The sequence below is a fragment of the Peromyscus californicus genome, unplaced genomic scaffold (assembly GCF_007827085.1).
Source record: "Peromyscus californicus insignis strain IS unplaced genomic scaffold, ASM782708v3 Scaffold_8__1_contigs__length_139910024, whole genome shotgun sequence".
In the NCBI taxonomy this organism is placed as follows: domain Eukaryota; kingdom Metazoa; phylum Chordata; class Mammalia; order Rodentia; family Cricetidae; genus Peromyscus; species Peromyscus californicus.
Window position 1 is genome coordinate 64,408,878 of NW_026294606.1, and position 16,833 is coordinate 64,425,710.

Here is a 16,833-nt window from a genome sequence, read left to right on the forward strand (position 1 = left end):
ACACAAGATTGATCCAGTGTAAAAGAGAAACAGAGCCAGGCAGTGGTGGTTCACACCTTTGATCCCAGCACTAGGAAGGTGGAGACAGGAAGTGATATGGCTGGGTGGAGAGAGGACTATAAGGTGGGAAGAGACAGGAGCCCAGGCTCCCTGTCTGTCTGAGGATTCCTAGAGGGAAGAATTCTTTCTAGTGGCTGGCTGCTCTGATTCTCTGATTTTTCAGCTTTCACCCTAATATCTGACTCCAGGTTTTTATTATTAAGACCAATCAGAATTTGCCTTACAGGCTGTCACAAGCTATTTTTCAATACTCTGTTGGCTTTCATAGTTGAATAACAAAATAAACACCTGTGTGTAAATGCACACGTGTGCCACAATGTGTGTGTGGAGGTCAGAGGAAAGCTTGATGGAGTTGTTTCTCTTCTTCTATCACGTGGGTTTCAGAGACAGAATTCACAGCTTCAGGCTTGGCAGCTGTCAGGTCCAAAGGAAACTCCATTTCCCCAAATTCTGGTGGTCAGACAAAACTGAGGAGTTGTGAAGCTGTTTCCCCCTCTATTAAAGGAGCCATTCCCTTATCACTGGCTCAAGAAGGGACAAGTGGCTATCTGTGGTACCTATTAGCATACCAAAGCGGGAGCAGGCCTCCAGGCTCCCTCAGTATCACAAGTACCTGTTACCCGGTTCAGAGTCCATGCTGGCATTCTGGCTCTTCTCAGCCCTCCTCCACCCCCTCCCCCACAAAACACAACACAAACAAAACACAACACAACACAAAACAAAACACTTCTCCAACTCATGGGCGTCCCTCCCCACAGCTACTCATCTCTCGTTACAGTCCTGGTATTTCGGCTTCTCTCTCTCTCTCTTTCTCTCTATACCTCTCTTCCTCTTTTTCCCTCTCTCTCTCCCTCCCTCCCCATCCTCTCTTTTGCTCTCTCTTGGTCTTTTTCTCTTTATCACTCACTCTTCCCCCACCCCCTCACGGTCAAGTCCAGTCTGCTGGCCAAGTTCCGTCTACTACTTTCTCTGCTCTGGACTCTCCCAGATGCCTCTGGCCGTTTCCTCCCTCACACCCACAAGAAAAACCTTCCCCTTAACCATACCTTGTAATGGTCATGCCGTCAGTTTATACAGCAGCCTTACCCCCAGTTATCTCTCCAACCCACAACATGTGTATCTTCAAATAAGTTACCTCCCACATTTAACTGGAGTAATTCTTAGTGCTCCTTTCTGAGCCGAAAGGGACAGCTTTCCGGGCTGAGGTCAAAGCCAAGATGTCTTTAAAGCCCCGTGAGCCATTGTCACACCCACAGTAGCTCAAAGGACCTGCTACTCAAGAGTATTTTATGGCCCTCCTCATCTTCCCCCCAGCCCACCCCCCATTCCCACCTCCTCCAGGGAAAGGTGAGGGGGGCCATAGGGGGGAGAACAAGGGAATCCGTGGCTGATATGTAGAACTGAATTGTATTGCAAAATAAAAACACAAATTAAAAAAAAAAAAAGAAATGTACAAGAAAAAAAAAAGAGTATTTTATCCCAGTCTGAAGTGGGGGTATGCGCTCCAAGTTCATTGATTGGATGATTGGGCATCAGGATCTGCAGCCTTGGGGAGTTGCAACTGTTCTTCAGCTCATGGAAGCTTCTGAAGGCGACACAGTGACTGTCTAGTCAGATGACATCAGCCAGGTCTCTGCCAGGCCCCTGCCCCTCTGCCTCCCTCTCCCAGCCACCTCTTGGCACTTGGGAATCACAGAGTATTTACAGCAAGTGTTAATTAAACGGGCCAGTGGTTTCATTTTGTAATGAACACAAATGCCACATTTGGAACACTGACTTTTAGTAGCAAAAGGGGGCGATAATAATGAGAATAATAAGCTGTGGATTCTACAGCCAAGTACCTCTGGTGTTTAGAATTTCAGAGGCTTTAACCTTCACTGCGGACCCAGCTGAATTAAGGCAAGTTCTGGTTAGCTGGGCACCCCATTTAAGATCCAGGCCACCATTGTTCTTGCGAGGGACAGGAAGCAGCCACTGTTGTCTCAATCAGGGAAAGAGACATCCTCGGGGCCAAAGGATCATCTTCTAGAGAATAGTTTCCCACTTTCCCTTGTCCTTTTCTATTGTTCATTTCAGTTTGTTGTTTATCAAACTCGAGGTTGGAAGCGATTAATCTATTTATTCTCTTACAGACACAGTGGCTAAGTGGGGTCGTTTAGCCGAATATACAATTCAAGGAACTGCCCTGTAGGAGTTAGTCGAAGCACAAACCCAGGCCAACAAAATGCACAGATTTCCTTGGGTACATAGCTGCATTTTCCTCCCTATTTTTTTTCTTGACCCACTTCTTAGGCTCCGTCTCAAGCTGCTAGAACTTGCAGTCAACAATGGCTGGCTGAGCTCTTGGTCACATAGTGATTAGTATGTGATCAGAGGGGAGCAGGAAGAAGTGAAGTCGAACAGGTAGGTCGAGGTAGGCAGACCCTAAGGAACACACTACTGAAAATGGGGGAACCATTAGCATTGAACATTCTAGAAAGGTGCTCAGTGGCAGCACACAGTGGAGAAAGGAGGAGGGCCAAGGTCAGAAGCAGAGCTTAAGCGGGAGATTGAAAGTCTGGGAGGGGCTTACGGAGGCCGGGAACTACAGCCAATGGAGGTGCTCCCTAAGTGAGGGGTAAATCTGAGATGCAGAAGAAGTAGAAGTAGCCAGGAGAGAGGAAGGCACCGGTGGGAAAGAGGAGGTGCTGTTAGTTGACTCTTGGGGATCTGGCTTGTGGAGGGCAGGGGAGGTCCGCGAGTGAGTGTCAGTTACAGGGATAACGAGTTGCCATTGAACAACATGTGTGTTAGGGCAGGAAAGTAACGACATCAGTGGGTTCGGGCTACATTTGGGTGCACACCTGTAGTAGCAGGAAGGACCTGGAAACAGTGAGTTCAGGACTGGTGAGAGTGGAGCTGTCAGCGAAGTGAGGAGGAGGAGGAGGAACTCCCATGCTGGAAGGCGGGGGACGGGGGAGAGGAGACAGAGAGGCAAGGCCTCACAAACACTAGCATGGAAGTATGAGGGTAGAGCCAGGCACAGAGGGAGAAGATTGGGATCAGAACCTCACAGCACCACAGACCTGAACACTCACCAAGGACACAGTCAGTGGCAGCCAGAGCCACAGTGTGCCACGTCAGAGCGGCACCACAGAGCGAGCGAGCATCTGTGGGATCTGTAGGTAGAGTCCTCCAGGGACCTCGGGGTGTACTGGAAGCAGGGATGGATGGCCATGAACCGAGAACGCAGTGAAACGTGGGGAAGGGAGCAAGCAAGGACCCATCTTGCTGAGCATTTACTATAAACAAAGTAGAGCAAGAGCAAAAGTGGGCACACCACAGGAGAGTATGTCCTCCGGGTACTGAGGTAACATGTAGTCTTGAAGAGGAGAGAGCCAGGGTGAGGTAGCTGTGAGGTAAAGAGCTCTGAGGGGGAACCTAAGCGCTCGTGACTTCTGTAATATGGAAAGATGAAGTAAGAGTCACTCTTCTTCAGAGGGATGTGTGTGTATGCGTGAACACGTGTGTATACATGTGTATGTATGCATATACATGTGTATGTATGTATATACATGTGTATGTATGTATATACATGTGTATGTAATGAATATGTATTTGTGCATCTGTGGCTATGTATGTGTGTCTGTGGGTGTATGCCTCTAGCTCTCTGTGTGTTTATCTGTATGTGTGTGTTTTACATGTGTGTGTGTGTTTATATGTCTGCACTGTACATGTGCATGTTTGTGTGTGTGACGTATGTGTGTACAGCAGAGGCGAGAGGAATCTACAAAGACGAAGCTGATAGAGAAGAAGTAGGCTAATGGGGTGCACTCATGTGGCTTTTGCTGTCTCTGACAAACCCTAAGTGACAGCATCCTCTCCCAGCCAAGGGGACATGGTTAGAAGAGCACTAAAGGACAAACGCGTTCTTACGTGGAGTGCACCTCGGGGACAAACTGCATTTTCTCTCAGAGAAAATCAATGGCCGGGTTTGGTTTGTTAGGGTGCTGCGTGGGCAAGTCAAAAAGTGGGAACTCGATCACAGAATGCGCTGGACTCCTACAGCCAGGACGAGATGACAGCCAGCTGGAGACCCTGATGCAAGAGCTGATGGGACAGTAAACGAGGGCCTGAGTTCAGGGAGGAAAGAGAAGAGGGAAGGAGGGGGAAGGGTGTCGAGAGGTTTTGCCATAGAGAATCCATGTGCTTAAAAACAGGAAGAGGAGCAGGGCGAGCTCAGGACTCACAGTCTACGCAGGAGGATGAATAATGGTGCAGACTCCGTGGAGATTAGGGGAGAAAAGAGGAGGAGTGGGCCAAGTATATAGTTTTTGGACCCGATGAGTACAAAGCACTCAGGCCTGGCTGTCTAGGAGGAAACTAAACACAGAAATATGCTACCTTCCAGAAAGATCCACTGGCTAGGAACTGGAAAGAAAGGAATGTTCTGTTGTCTAGCCTGTATACAGGAATAGCAGAGAAGGACTGACAGGATGGCTCAGTGGTTAAGAGTACTTGCTTTTGCAGAGAACCCAGCTTTGTTTCTCAGTACCCATGGCAGGTGGCTCACAACTTCATGTAATTCCAGTTCCAAGGGATCCAAAGCCTTCTTCTGACCTCTGAAGGCACTGCCTGAATGTGGTGTGTATACAGACCAACACACACACACACAAAGAGTAGAGAAGGGTTAATCCTACATGGAATTTGGAGATAAAGAATTATTTGCATGTGGGTTCATATGTGCCCGTGTGAATACCCGCATGTGTATATTTACCATATACACATGTAAGCACTCACACAGGCCAGCAGTCACCTCCAAGTATCTTCCTCAACCACTTCTACTTTATTTTTGAGACAGAGTCTCTCACTGAACCTGATACTTGCCGTTTCAGCTCTGAGTCCCCAGAACCACCTCTGTCTGCCCCTCTTCCCAGAGCTCCCTCACACCAGGCTTTTACACGGGTGCTGGGTTGGAATTCAGGTCTCCATGCTGGCTCAACGAGCTGTTTCCCCACTGAGCCATCCCCCCCACCAGCCTGAATTATTTTTCTGAGACATAATCTCACACTGCAGCTCAGGATGGCCTTGACCTCAAAGCAATCCTCCTGCCTTAGCTTCCCCAGTGCCAGGTATACAGGTGTGAACCACCACACTCACACTGCAGATTTTCGTCTAAGGAGTATTCCCCGAGATTCTTGCCAAGGCCAACCGAAAGTACCATTGGCAGGAGCGTCGTTTCCGGCTGCAGACGGCAAGTGGATTCTGTGCAGCCTCTGGTCAGTCTGATGTCCAGTTCTTTCTGCTGCTAACGTGCCCTGAATGTTTCCAGCTTCCTTGTCACTGAGTTTAGGCAGAGAGAACAGCTTGGGGGTGACTCGGAAAGGTTGCACATCCTAACGTACCTCAAAACTCAATGCTTTGCTACCAGGTTTTGAGTCCCCAAGCCTACAGACAACTGGGGTCTGTACAGGCGCTTGGAAAATGCCCCTGGCATGCAGCCAAGCCCAGTGCTTTAATAATGTTGACAAAAAGAACCAGGAAAAGAAACAGAGCTTAAAGAATGAAGCACCCTCGCCTCACCCCAGTTTTAAAGTGTAAAATGATTTGGTGTGCATGTATGTTTGAATGTTCATAGGTGTGCAGGTGCACATGCATACATGTGTGTGTGGGCCAGAGATCACCTTGCAGTGTCATTCCTCAGGAGCTGCCCACCTTGGTTTTTTTGAAATTGGTCTGGAAATCATCAAGTAGGCTGGCTGGCTGGCCTGGGATTCCAGGGGTTCTCCTGTCTCTTTCTCTGTACTGCTACCATGTCCAGGTTTTTGATGGGAGTTTTGGGGATCTCAGGTCCTGTAAGCTTTATCGACTGAGTTATCTCCTCGACCACACACATCTTTTTTTTTTTCTTTCTTTTGAGACTGATCATACTATGTAACCTTGGCTAGCCTAGAACCTTGTGTAGACCAGGCTGGTCTCGAACCCACAGAGACTTGCTTGCCTCTGCCTCCCCAGCAGATTATTAAATGCATGGGATTAAATGCATGCACCTTCATGCCCCACCATAAATATTTTTTTAGAAATGAAATAATTTACTAATTGGGGTTGTTTTTTGGTACAATAAAAATAATGCTTTATTGGGGTGACTTTACCATTCTAGGGGTTGGGGCCAGTTTTATAGCTTACAACGTAAAGCATCTCAAATGGCATCTCAAATGGTCCTGGTTGTGCATTAAATAGATCTTGAACACTTTAAATCTTATTTCTACACTGTTCCTTGGTTGTTGCAACTGTGAGGCCTCTATAAATAACTCTTGGGTCTCCTTATGGTAGTTAGGTTTTTTAATAATGCTGTTAAGGTGCTTGAGAGACCGACAATTTGAACACATATGTGTGTGGTATTAAACTGCAGGTTGGTCAGACTTACATACAGTTCATTAATGTCTGAAGACCTTTGTATTAGAAGAGCCACTTGGGGGAGATTTCCCTCTAGATTGGAAGCTGGAAAGCTGCTGGAATAATTATTTCAAAATGAATCACAATACACAGATTTCCAGTACATGTGTTAGCAATTGTTCACAGATCGGGCCGGCGGGCTGCTGATGAGGAAAGTGTTCGCTATGCCGAACAAGGATGACAGCCTGAGATTGATCCCTAGAATCCATTAAAGGCGGAAGGAAAGAAGTGAGCCACAAAGTTGTCCTCTATCCTCTGACCATACATGCACTGTGACACACACACACACACACACACACACACACACACACACACACACACACACACACACGATAATAAATGCATGCACTGAAATGTCTTTGTACCAACTTGCAGCACTAACAATAAAATCTCAATCATGGCAAAAAAAAAAAAAGCTGTAGCAAGGAGGGGGCACCCCACATGTGGCCAAGTATATATGCTTTCACCTACGATTATAGGTTAATGAACCAACTCTTGCCTAATCCCACCTCCCCTCTCACTGGAATTGTTAGTCTTTGTTTTATAAGGTTATTTCCCATTCATCTGAGACACCATTAGAGAGAATATGGCACTGAAATCATTCCCATCAGTAATGGAAATAGCTGAGATTAGCTCTGATATCCCTGCAGCTGTTAAGCAAATCAAAAAGGCATTAACCACGAGTTGAAATTTACTCCACCAGCTGAGGTAAAGACACACACTCCAGCCTGTTCAATGGACCCTTTAGTGCTTTGCTTGAGACTTGGTGAATGGCGTTTGTGGAGTCAGGACGGCCAAGTCTAGAACTGCGGCCCTGACCCTGCTCTTCAGGGAGAAATGAGCTGCAAGCCCCCTGCATCCCACTCCTGACTTCCGTGAGCGTGTTAAAGAGGAACATGGTCTGTAGACTTGGCAAAGTGGCCATTTTCATTTGAAAACTGAGGGTGTAGTGTGGTTGTTAGTGTCAAGGTCCTGGGTTCAACCCACGATACCAGAAGGAAAAATGGAAACAAATCCAGCCCTTCCTACCCCCGCAGTACTGCTGATTGTTTTAGAAAGAGTGATTCCAGTGTTTAGCAAGAATGATTGTTTTAGAAAGAGTGCTTCCAGGGTTTAGCAAGAATGGTCCTCACGCCTCCCCTGCTGGGTGCTCAGTGTTGCTGTGTCTGGGGTCTAGCTCCTGCCTTGGCTGCTTATTTGCATTTTGACTTTCCTCTGGCCTCCTATATCCATTTGCAAACAGATGTGATCAGTCCTGGGGTCTTCAGAAGACAGGACAGACGGTAAAAGCTCTTTATTGGGGCAGGTGAGATGGCGCAGCCTGTTAAAAGTACTTGTCAAGCTTAATGACTAAAGTTTGGTCCCCAGAAACTACATAAAGGTGGGAGAAGAGAATCAGTTCCAAAAAGTTGTCCTCTGACCTCCACATGGAAGCAGCGGCATGTGTGTGTCCACACATATACATCAAACACACACACACACACACACACCAGCAACAATAATAAAGTTTAAAAAAAAAGTGTCCCACGAGGCTGGGGAGAGGACTCAATAGGAAAGTGCTTGCTTTGCAAGCATGAAGATCTAAGTTTGCACTCCAGAACTCAGATTTTTAAAAATCCAGGCATGGTGTCACATTTTTGTAATTCAACACTGGAAGGCAGAGACAGGTGGCCCCCTGGGGCTTGCTGGCTAGTCAGCCCGGCCTACTTTGCGAATCCCAGCCCTCTGAGAGACTGTGTCTCAAGTAAGAGGTGAACAGTGCCCAAGGAATGGCACAGGAGGTTGTTTTCTGGTTTCTATATGCACACGCATGCATGTAAACACAAACACACACACACAATCACAGCACTACATCACAAATGCAATTCTTACATCAACTGCTAAGTAAAATGTGTTCAAACAGGTAAGTGGACATTGCAGTTTTCTTTTTGTGTATGTGTATGATGTGCGTATGCATATTTTCATGTGTCCGTAAGAGTGTGGAGGCCAGAGGTTGACACTGGGTATCATCCTTGATTGCTCTCACTGTGGCACCGTCTCTTGCGGATCTCAGAACTCACTAGTATTCAGCAAGTCCAACTAGCCAGCTTGCCCCGGGGACTTCCTGTCTCAGCCCCTTGAACACTGGTACTACAGGCAAGTGACATGCCTGACTCCACACACACACACACACACACACACACACACACACACACACACACACACACACTGGGGATTTGAACTCAGGTCTTCACACTTGAACTGCAAGCGCTGCATCCACTGAGCCATCTTCTCAGCCCTCTGACATCTTTTGATCCTTTCTTCTTCTCTGCTAGAAGGGCATTTCAATCAGCCCAATTTGAGATAAATCTATATATTTCAAGGGACTCCAGTGGCACTTAGGACAGAAGCAATGGCCACAGAGGCTTCTTAGGGAGCTTCAAGGGGCTCCAAAACAAATCCCAGGACTTGTGACACAATGCAAGATTCAGTTTACTTTGAGATGTACGACTCTCTCCCTCCATTCCACACATGTGCCCTCACACAAGCGTGCAAGCCTGTGACCAGTGCACACACTGATGGACCCAGAGCAGTCATACCTGAGTTTTCAGCCTCTTGGAATGCAATTGTACTATGGCCTTTACCCCTAACCACAGACCAAGAGATACGTGATCCCCTTTTCCTTTGAGTCTCTCCATCCTTCCAGACTTTTCTGATAAAGAACAAAGGAGCCAAAGTAGGAATTCCAGGAGTACCTACCTGACGCAGAAGTACAGAACCACAGGCCCAGACTTTTTGGGGAAGTCGTGTTCCAGTACTCTTCGATCTAGTTGAAGCCAGTTCAAGTGTCCCCTGGAGAAAGGAGAGGCATCTGGTTAGGTTGTTGGACTGTGCAGGTGTTTGGAGACGAGGTTCTCCCTGGAGCAGAACCCACTGGGTTGTAGGCATGCAGGGGATCTTGAATCCTTCCTGGTATTTCAGTAATGGAGGGACACTCAGGAATTATCCGGGGGAAAGAGTTCCCGAGAGAACTGTTGTATGGCGGGGACAGGACATGAATCATGAAGTCAAGATGAGATGTGGTGCCTGCTTCCTTTAACCACAGCTTGCTCTCTCTCAGCCTCAGTTTCCTTTCCACTCCTGCGGGGTATGTGCTTTCCCTATAGGACTCAGAACACACTTCAGTAACATGCTAACAATCCTCACATCAACCTACTGGAAGCGGTTGGGATGCCACATGAACCGCACTTAAACGCAAACCTACATACGATCAAGCCATTATTCTATTTCTAGGCATTCACAGTTCCTCCCCACGAAAGGAGGCATTTGTCTACACAAGGTCTCTTACACATGAGTTCACAGACACTGAATGTGAAAAGACACTAGAATGGCCCAAACTTAAAACAATCCCAAGGTTTACCAGCAGAAAAACTAGTGAATGATGGCAGAGTCCCCAAGTGGAATACTACACAGCAACAGAGAGAAAGTGCTATTGCTGTAATGCAGCTGAACAAAGGAAGTTTTAAATGAAAGACTTAAAAAAGCATATAAATGACGCAATCCCATTTATGTAAAACTCTAGAAAACACAAATCAATCTTCAGCTCCTGAAAACTGACTGGGGGTAAGGGATATTGCAGGAAATAGGTCCATGAGGAAATGTTTTAGAACTGATCGCTATGTTGTTGGCCAAATATTGGCTTGATTAGAAAAAAAAAAAATATGAGGGTCTCACCCAGGCTGGCCTTACACTCACTACATAATCCAGGATGACTGTGAATTCCTGATCCTCCTGCCTCGACCTCCCAAAAGGTGGGATTACAGGCATTTTCCACAATGCCCTGCTTTGGGTTGATATTTATCTAGCAATGAACTGACTGGAAACCAACGTATGGAAATGGCTAGAAGCAAAGAGAGCAGGGAGGTGGGAGCAGTCCTAAACTGAATTCTGCTTCCGAGGGAAAACGACATCTTCTGTCTACGTTAGTTACAGGAAGCCATTAGGCTAGGCTGGATGGAGAGCCAGCCTCAGGGTCCTGCTCTCTCTGCCTCCACTATGCTTGGACTATAAATGCATTTTACCATGTGCTGTCAAACTTCACAGACTGACCCATTCCTAGAGCCTGAAATGATTATAGACTTGGCTGGGCAGGGGCTGGGCAGGGGGTGGGGCTGGGCAGGGGGTGGGGCTGGGCAGGGGGTGGGGCTGGGCAGGGGGTGGGGCCGGGAGCTGTTCAAGTGGGAAGAATGTGGAGCCAGTTAATATCTTGGATTCCCTAAGTAAACAAATTCCCAAGGATGGTCCAGGAATATTGATTTTTCTAGAAATTTCCACAAGAGAGAGTCAAGCCGAGTGTGTACGGGGAAAACTACCTTACAAACCAAGGGCTGCCGATTCTGGTGGAATCTGGCTTTACTTTTTTATTAATATAAAACTGTTTGCTCCAATATGTTGTTGCAAGGCTGCTTCAAAATTTCGCTTTTTGCATATGTCTGCATGTGGGGTGTCTGTACGAGTATATGTATTAGAATGTGTAGGGGTACACACATGTGCGATGCAAATGCACGTTCATGTGTGTGTGTGTGTGTGTGTGTGTGTGTGTGTGTGTGTGTGTGTGTGTGTGTGTGTAGGCCGGAGGTTGATGTCCCATGTCTTCCTTGAACACTCCCCTCTTTTTATATTGCAACAGGGTCTCTCATGTGAACCAGTGCTCAGTAGTTTGCCTAGTTTATTAGCTTGCTTCAAGGATCCTGTCTCCACCTCTTGAGCCCTTGGATTATTGGAGGGCCTTGGTGACTGCCCAGCATTTACATGCGTTCTGGGGATCTGAACTCTGGCCTTGATGTTTGCATTCCCATGAGCCACCTCTCCAGCCTCTTGATTTGGTTTACAGCATCTCCTATATTGTGTGTTGTTAACTACCTTCTAAGTACACGTGAGGGACTGACAGGAGCTAAAGGCCAGTTATTTCTGCATCTCCCGTGGCTGACAGTAAATGCTAAAAGCAATTTTGTTTCTGTTAAGAAAACAAATGCAGGGCTGGAGAGATGGTTCAGAGGTTAAGAGCTCTGGCTGCTCTTTCAGAGGTCCTGAGTTCAATTCCTAGCACCCACATGGTGGCTCACAACCATCTGTAATGAGATCTGGCGCCCTCTTCTGGCATGCAGGCATACATGCAGACAGAACACAATATACATAATACATAAATAAATCTTAAAAAAAGAAAAATGCATCAATTTTACAACATGCTCCAAAGATCCATATTCTCTCTCTCTCTCTCTGTCTCTCTGTCTCTGTCTCTGTCTCTCTCTCTCTGTCTCTCTCTGTCTCTGTGTGTGTGTGTGTGTGTGTGTGTGTGTGTGTGTGTGTGTGTGTGTGTGTGTTTGTGTTCTCACATGTGTATGTGACCTCACACGTGTGTGGGTACATATTCATATGTGTGCATGTGCATGCCCAGTGTTGACGTTGGATGCCTTTCTTCAGGGCCTTCCACTTTGAGACAGGCTCTCTAGCTGCCCTCAGAGCTTGCTGATTCCAGCTAGTCTAGTTAGCCGCCTTGCCCCAAGGCTCCCCCGACTGTCTCCCAAGTGCTAGGCAGAAAGAAAGTCCCCTTGCTTGTCCAGTTTTGGGTTCTGAGGGATTTCAATTTTGGTCCTCATGCTGGTGGAACAAGCACTTTATCCAGCGAACCATCTCCCCAGCCCTGACATCCATTTTCTTATAGATTCAATGACTGTCACCAGGTCCAGCCAATGCTCCTGCCCCAGGTATGAGGAATTCATTCTGCTCGCCTAGAATAAGACCCAGGCTCTTCAGTATCATCTGCACTGGGGTCGGGGTGGGGGTGGGCAGGGATCACTGAAGTGCCTAACCCCTGCCGGAACGGCACCACTCTTTTTGATTGATCTTAGCTACACATATATAAAGTCACGCTCCAGTACTTGTCTGGTCCACTCGACATAAGGTGCTGTTGTTTGCTGTGATGTGTGACAGTGGTGTGCTCGTCTCAGAGACTGTCATGAGTACTGAATGTCAAGTTCCCGGAAGCAGCTAGGACAGCCCAGGCACGGCGGGCTGGGGCCACTGACTTTCACTGTCCTGCCGTCTAGGAGTTAATGAGTGGAAACCACAGGCCCACTGCTAAGTAAATGATGATCCCAGAGCTGCTGACTTTCGCTCCCAAGATAAGAAATCGCTTTTGAACTTTATTTTCAAATGGTAGATACACTAGTGACTTGTGCCGGACTCTGTGGATGCCTCAGCCAACGCCATGCGCTCTGCATAAGAAGGGACACAGAGCAATGTAGACTCGGGCACACTTTCGGACCCAGCATGCCTGGCGATGGGTCACAGGTGTGTTGCCAACAAGACACTCATTATTGAGCTAACTCTGACTCCTGGACCTGTACTGATCAAGCAACTCGATTAATTGTGACACAGGCATGAGGGCCAAGTTTGATCCATAGCACCCACATAAGAAAGCAGGTGTGATGGGGTGCTCTGGTAACCCCAGCTTTGGGGAGGAAGAGACAGCAGGGTCCCTGTGGACTGCTGGGTATCAATTCTTGCCTAATTGGTGAGCACTAGGCCAATGACACTTGCTTCAAAGCAGGTGGACAACGTTCCTGAGATCGCCTCTGGGCTTACACAGACCCACACATGCACACACACATATACCTGAACATACACACATGCACACACATAAAGAACTATGGTACAGGAAGCTGAAAGTAACGGTCCTTAATTGACTACCTTTTATGTTCTCAAACTAGGACTGTGGCCTCATGGTGCCCGTGACCCCTCTAAAACTTAAGCAAAATTGTATGCAAACATTTGTGGAAGGGAAGGAATGTCAGTGCTAACAAATTTCAAAGAGATCTGTGATGAAATAATAGGCCGAGAGCCGTTCATTTTCTTAACTGGCATGTGAAAGGACATTCTAACTGTGCTTGCGCAATAATGGCTAACATGTTTTTACCCTCAAATGTCTAAACACTTCTTAAAAGTTTTTCTTTTCTTTCTTTCTTTCTTTTTTTTTAAAGACATGGATATTCAATTATACCATCTGATGAGCCCTTCACAAGATTGGGGACAGGAGATAAACTTAATTGCAGTGACAATCATTACTTCAACTTGTAGTATGTTTGACTGCTTATTTTGTCTGAAGTTACTTAGTGTTTGGCTTTTGACAGGGGATCTTCATCTTCTCACAGTTATTAACTTAAAAAATATTAAAATTTGGGAATTAAAATAGTACTGCAATTATTTCAAAAATAAAATGTAAAAACAACTCTCTCTAAACGGATGCCGTGTTGGATAAATGAGAATCTTAGGCTGTTTGTCTGTTTAGTTTTTTTCTTTGTGGTGCTGTCTGAGCCGGTAGCCTTCAGCATGCTAGGAAAGTACTCAAGCTAAACCATTGACCTGCATGCCCTCATTCCTCAGTTTACAGTCTTTTCATAGGGAGATACTAAATCTGGACTCAGGAGCTGATTCTCACACTGTTAGGAATGGTGTCTGGAAGGTAGCCCTCTGCAGTGTCTTAGACCCCTGGGACATGCCAGACATTATCGGTCCCTGATAGATCAAATGGGATCGGTCATTCTGGAAATGAGTCAAGGGGGCAGGAAGAAATTGGTTCTGACATTCGAGGTCCTGGAACAGGACTTTTGAACTTAGCTGTATGTCAGAACAAACTGGGGATCTTTGAAGAAAAAACAAAACAAATGAAACAACTCAATGTAAAGTGTCCTGGGTCCTTCCGATATGTCACCAATGTGGAAGGGCACTCTGGCTCCAGCTGCCTGTCAATGAGCATTCTAAGGAGCTGGAGCGATGGTCAGGTGGTGAAGAGCACATACGTATTGTTCTTTCAGAGGCCCAGGTTTGGTTTTCAGCACCCATGTGGTGGTTCATAACTATCTATAACTCCAGCTTTTCTAGGGGATCTGATGCCCTCTTCTAACTTCTGTGGATACTGCATGCATGTGGCACACATATACAAATGTAGGCAAAAACTCATACACACAAAAATAAAAAAAATACATCTAAATTCTAAAACACTACGTAAAGATCAAATTTCTCCCAGGGCCTTTGCTTCAGAATGTGTCAAAGCTATCCAAACTGCCCTCACTTGCCTAGTTCATCACTACCGGGAACACTGAGAGGAATATCACCTGCAGCTCTCTTTATTTGGACAGAGTTAGTGCAAATCAAAAGTTACCAAGTGCAACTGAATTCTAGAGCAGGAAATAAAAATCATGGGCAACCTGGTGATATCTGAGGAGAGCCTAGGGCTTAGTTCATCTAGCAGTAGTGTTGTGTCATAGTTTTGCTATGTACCACACGGTTTGCAGGATGCTGACATGGGGGGAAGCTGGGTGGAAGGTGAAGGGAGTCTGTGTTGTCTTTGTAACTCTTCTTTAATATTTCCAAATAAAAAGCTTCAAAATAAAATAACAACAGAGAAGGAAGTACTTGTATCAATGCGGCAACCACTGGTTACCAATAACATTGTATATTCTCAGGCGTAAAGTATTACACTGTTGTCTCTGATACTTTATCAATAAATACCAATTATGGGGGGACAGAAGGCTAGGGAAACTTCCAATTCCCTGTCTGCATTATTTATTTATTTATTTTCCCCAGGGTTCCATCTAGGAACCTTTCCCCACAAAATGTCATCACCATAATTAAAACTGAAGGATGGCAGACAACTTCTACCTAAGAACCATACATATATTCTACCAAACACCCTGCTGCTCCTCCTGGGAAGGCCAGTGCTGCCCCTTGAACATGTGCCTGAGGGCGTGATCTGGTCTGGGTTGGTGATTCCTGTGTCCAGGCCCAAGTCCAAAGGGCAACCTTTGTTCTTCCCTTTCTTGAAAGGAAAAGAACAAATGTTCCGATTACCAAAGAGGCCCAGAGATGTATGTCGGCCCAGGTATTATCAGGCCATGAAGGACTGTTCCCTAAGTCACTCTTGTCCTTGTCTAGTTGGTCTGTTTCCTGTGCTAGCCTCTCAGAGGCTTGACTTTCTCTGGGGCTGACACCTGCTCTTTCTCTCCTAGTGCACCAGGCACAGCTGTTCTTATTTAGGAACCAGCAGGTGGCTCAGCTCTTTTCTTGTGGGTCCTGGCTGGTGACACCCTCCCACTCAGATCCAGGAGGAAGGGTGGTGCCAGAAGGGTAGCGTGAGACCTACTATGGGGAGGATGATGTTTCTCTCGAGTGCCCTCTACACACAGGCATACATGAACGAATGAACACACACCCAGGTAGGTTATCAGGCCAGCAGAGAATCAGGAGAGCTCAGCTCCCAACTACATAGGCCTATAGGATGGCCCATTAGACTCAGGGGTGTGCACCTCCCAGCTTTGATGTGTGGCTTTCATGTCCCTTTCCTGCCTTGGGGAAAGACTGGCTTTCGACCTTTTCATCCTTCCGATCCATTGCTCTTGGCTAGGGCTATCAGGGCTGTGGTCTGCAATCCTCAGCACATAGACTTTTTCCTCCCTGACCCAAGATAACATGCTCATTTTTCGACTCTTGTTGACTGACTCTGAAGGGAAGTCTAATTGGGACTGTCCAGAGTTCATGGACTCTTGGAATTGAGTAAACTTACTTGGGAAATGGGAACAATGAGGCTATGACTGATTGAGGCTTACGGCTTCCTTCCAATCAGTGGGAACAGCATGGAGAGTAATTAGGGGGTTCATGGGGATTCTTGACCGAGAGGGTCGAGAACGTCTGTGTTTGTGAAAGTCAGTTTGTCTAGATGTACAGTTGTTTGAAGAGGTTCTTCTTTACTCCCTGCCAGATGCTTTATTGGCTGCACCTCTCCTGACCTGCGGGTAGAGGTCCTTCTAGACTAGAGAAGGCCAGCCAGCCTGCCTTGCACCTCAGTGCCCTGTGGGCTGCATGTATGAGGAAGAGGATGCTTTGCACTTTCCACCGCTTCTGTACAGCCACTACCCCAAACATCACTTGTATGTGGGGTGCACGTGTGTGTGTGTGTGTGTGTGTGTGTACAGGTGTGCATGTGTGTGCACGTGTGAGATCAGAGGATAACCTTGGGTTTTGTTACTCAGTTGCTGCTCACTTTTTCCTCTCTTTTGGAAAGTTTTATTGATTTATTACTTTTATGTGCATACGTGTGTGGGTGTCTGTATAGGCCAGAACACTTGGAGCTGGAGTTACAGGTGGTTGTCAGCCACCCTCTGTGGGTGCTGGGAACCAAGCTTAGGTCCTCTGGAAGAACAGCAAGTACTCTTAACTGCCGAGCTATTTCTCCAGTCTCCCGCCATATTTCTTGAGACAGTGTCTCTCATTGCTGAGTAGGGTAAGTGGGCGGGCAGG

At 46.7% G+C, this 16,833-nt stretch overlaps 1 protein-coding gene across 7 annotated transcripts in view; it reads right to left on the reverse strand.

The window, feature by feature from the left end:
• Nucleotides 1–16,833, reverse strand: part of Frmd4a (FERM domain containing 4A) — a 611,671-nt gene that overhangs the window by 126,024 nt on the left and 468,814 nt on the right. For all 7 annotated transcript variants that reach the window (XM_052729402.1, XM_052729398.1, XM_052729400.1 and 4 more), the window contains one exon: nt 9,235–9,327. In XM_052729402.1, the coding sequence (XP_052585362.1) occupies nt 9,235–9,327 (93 nt within the window). The remainder of the gene's footprint in view (nt 1–9,234; nt 9,328–16,833) is intronic.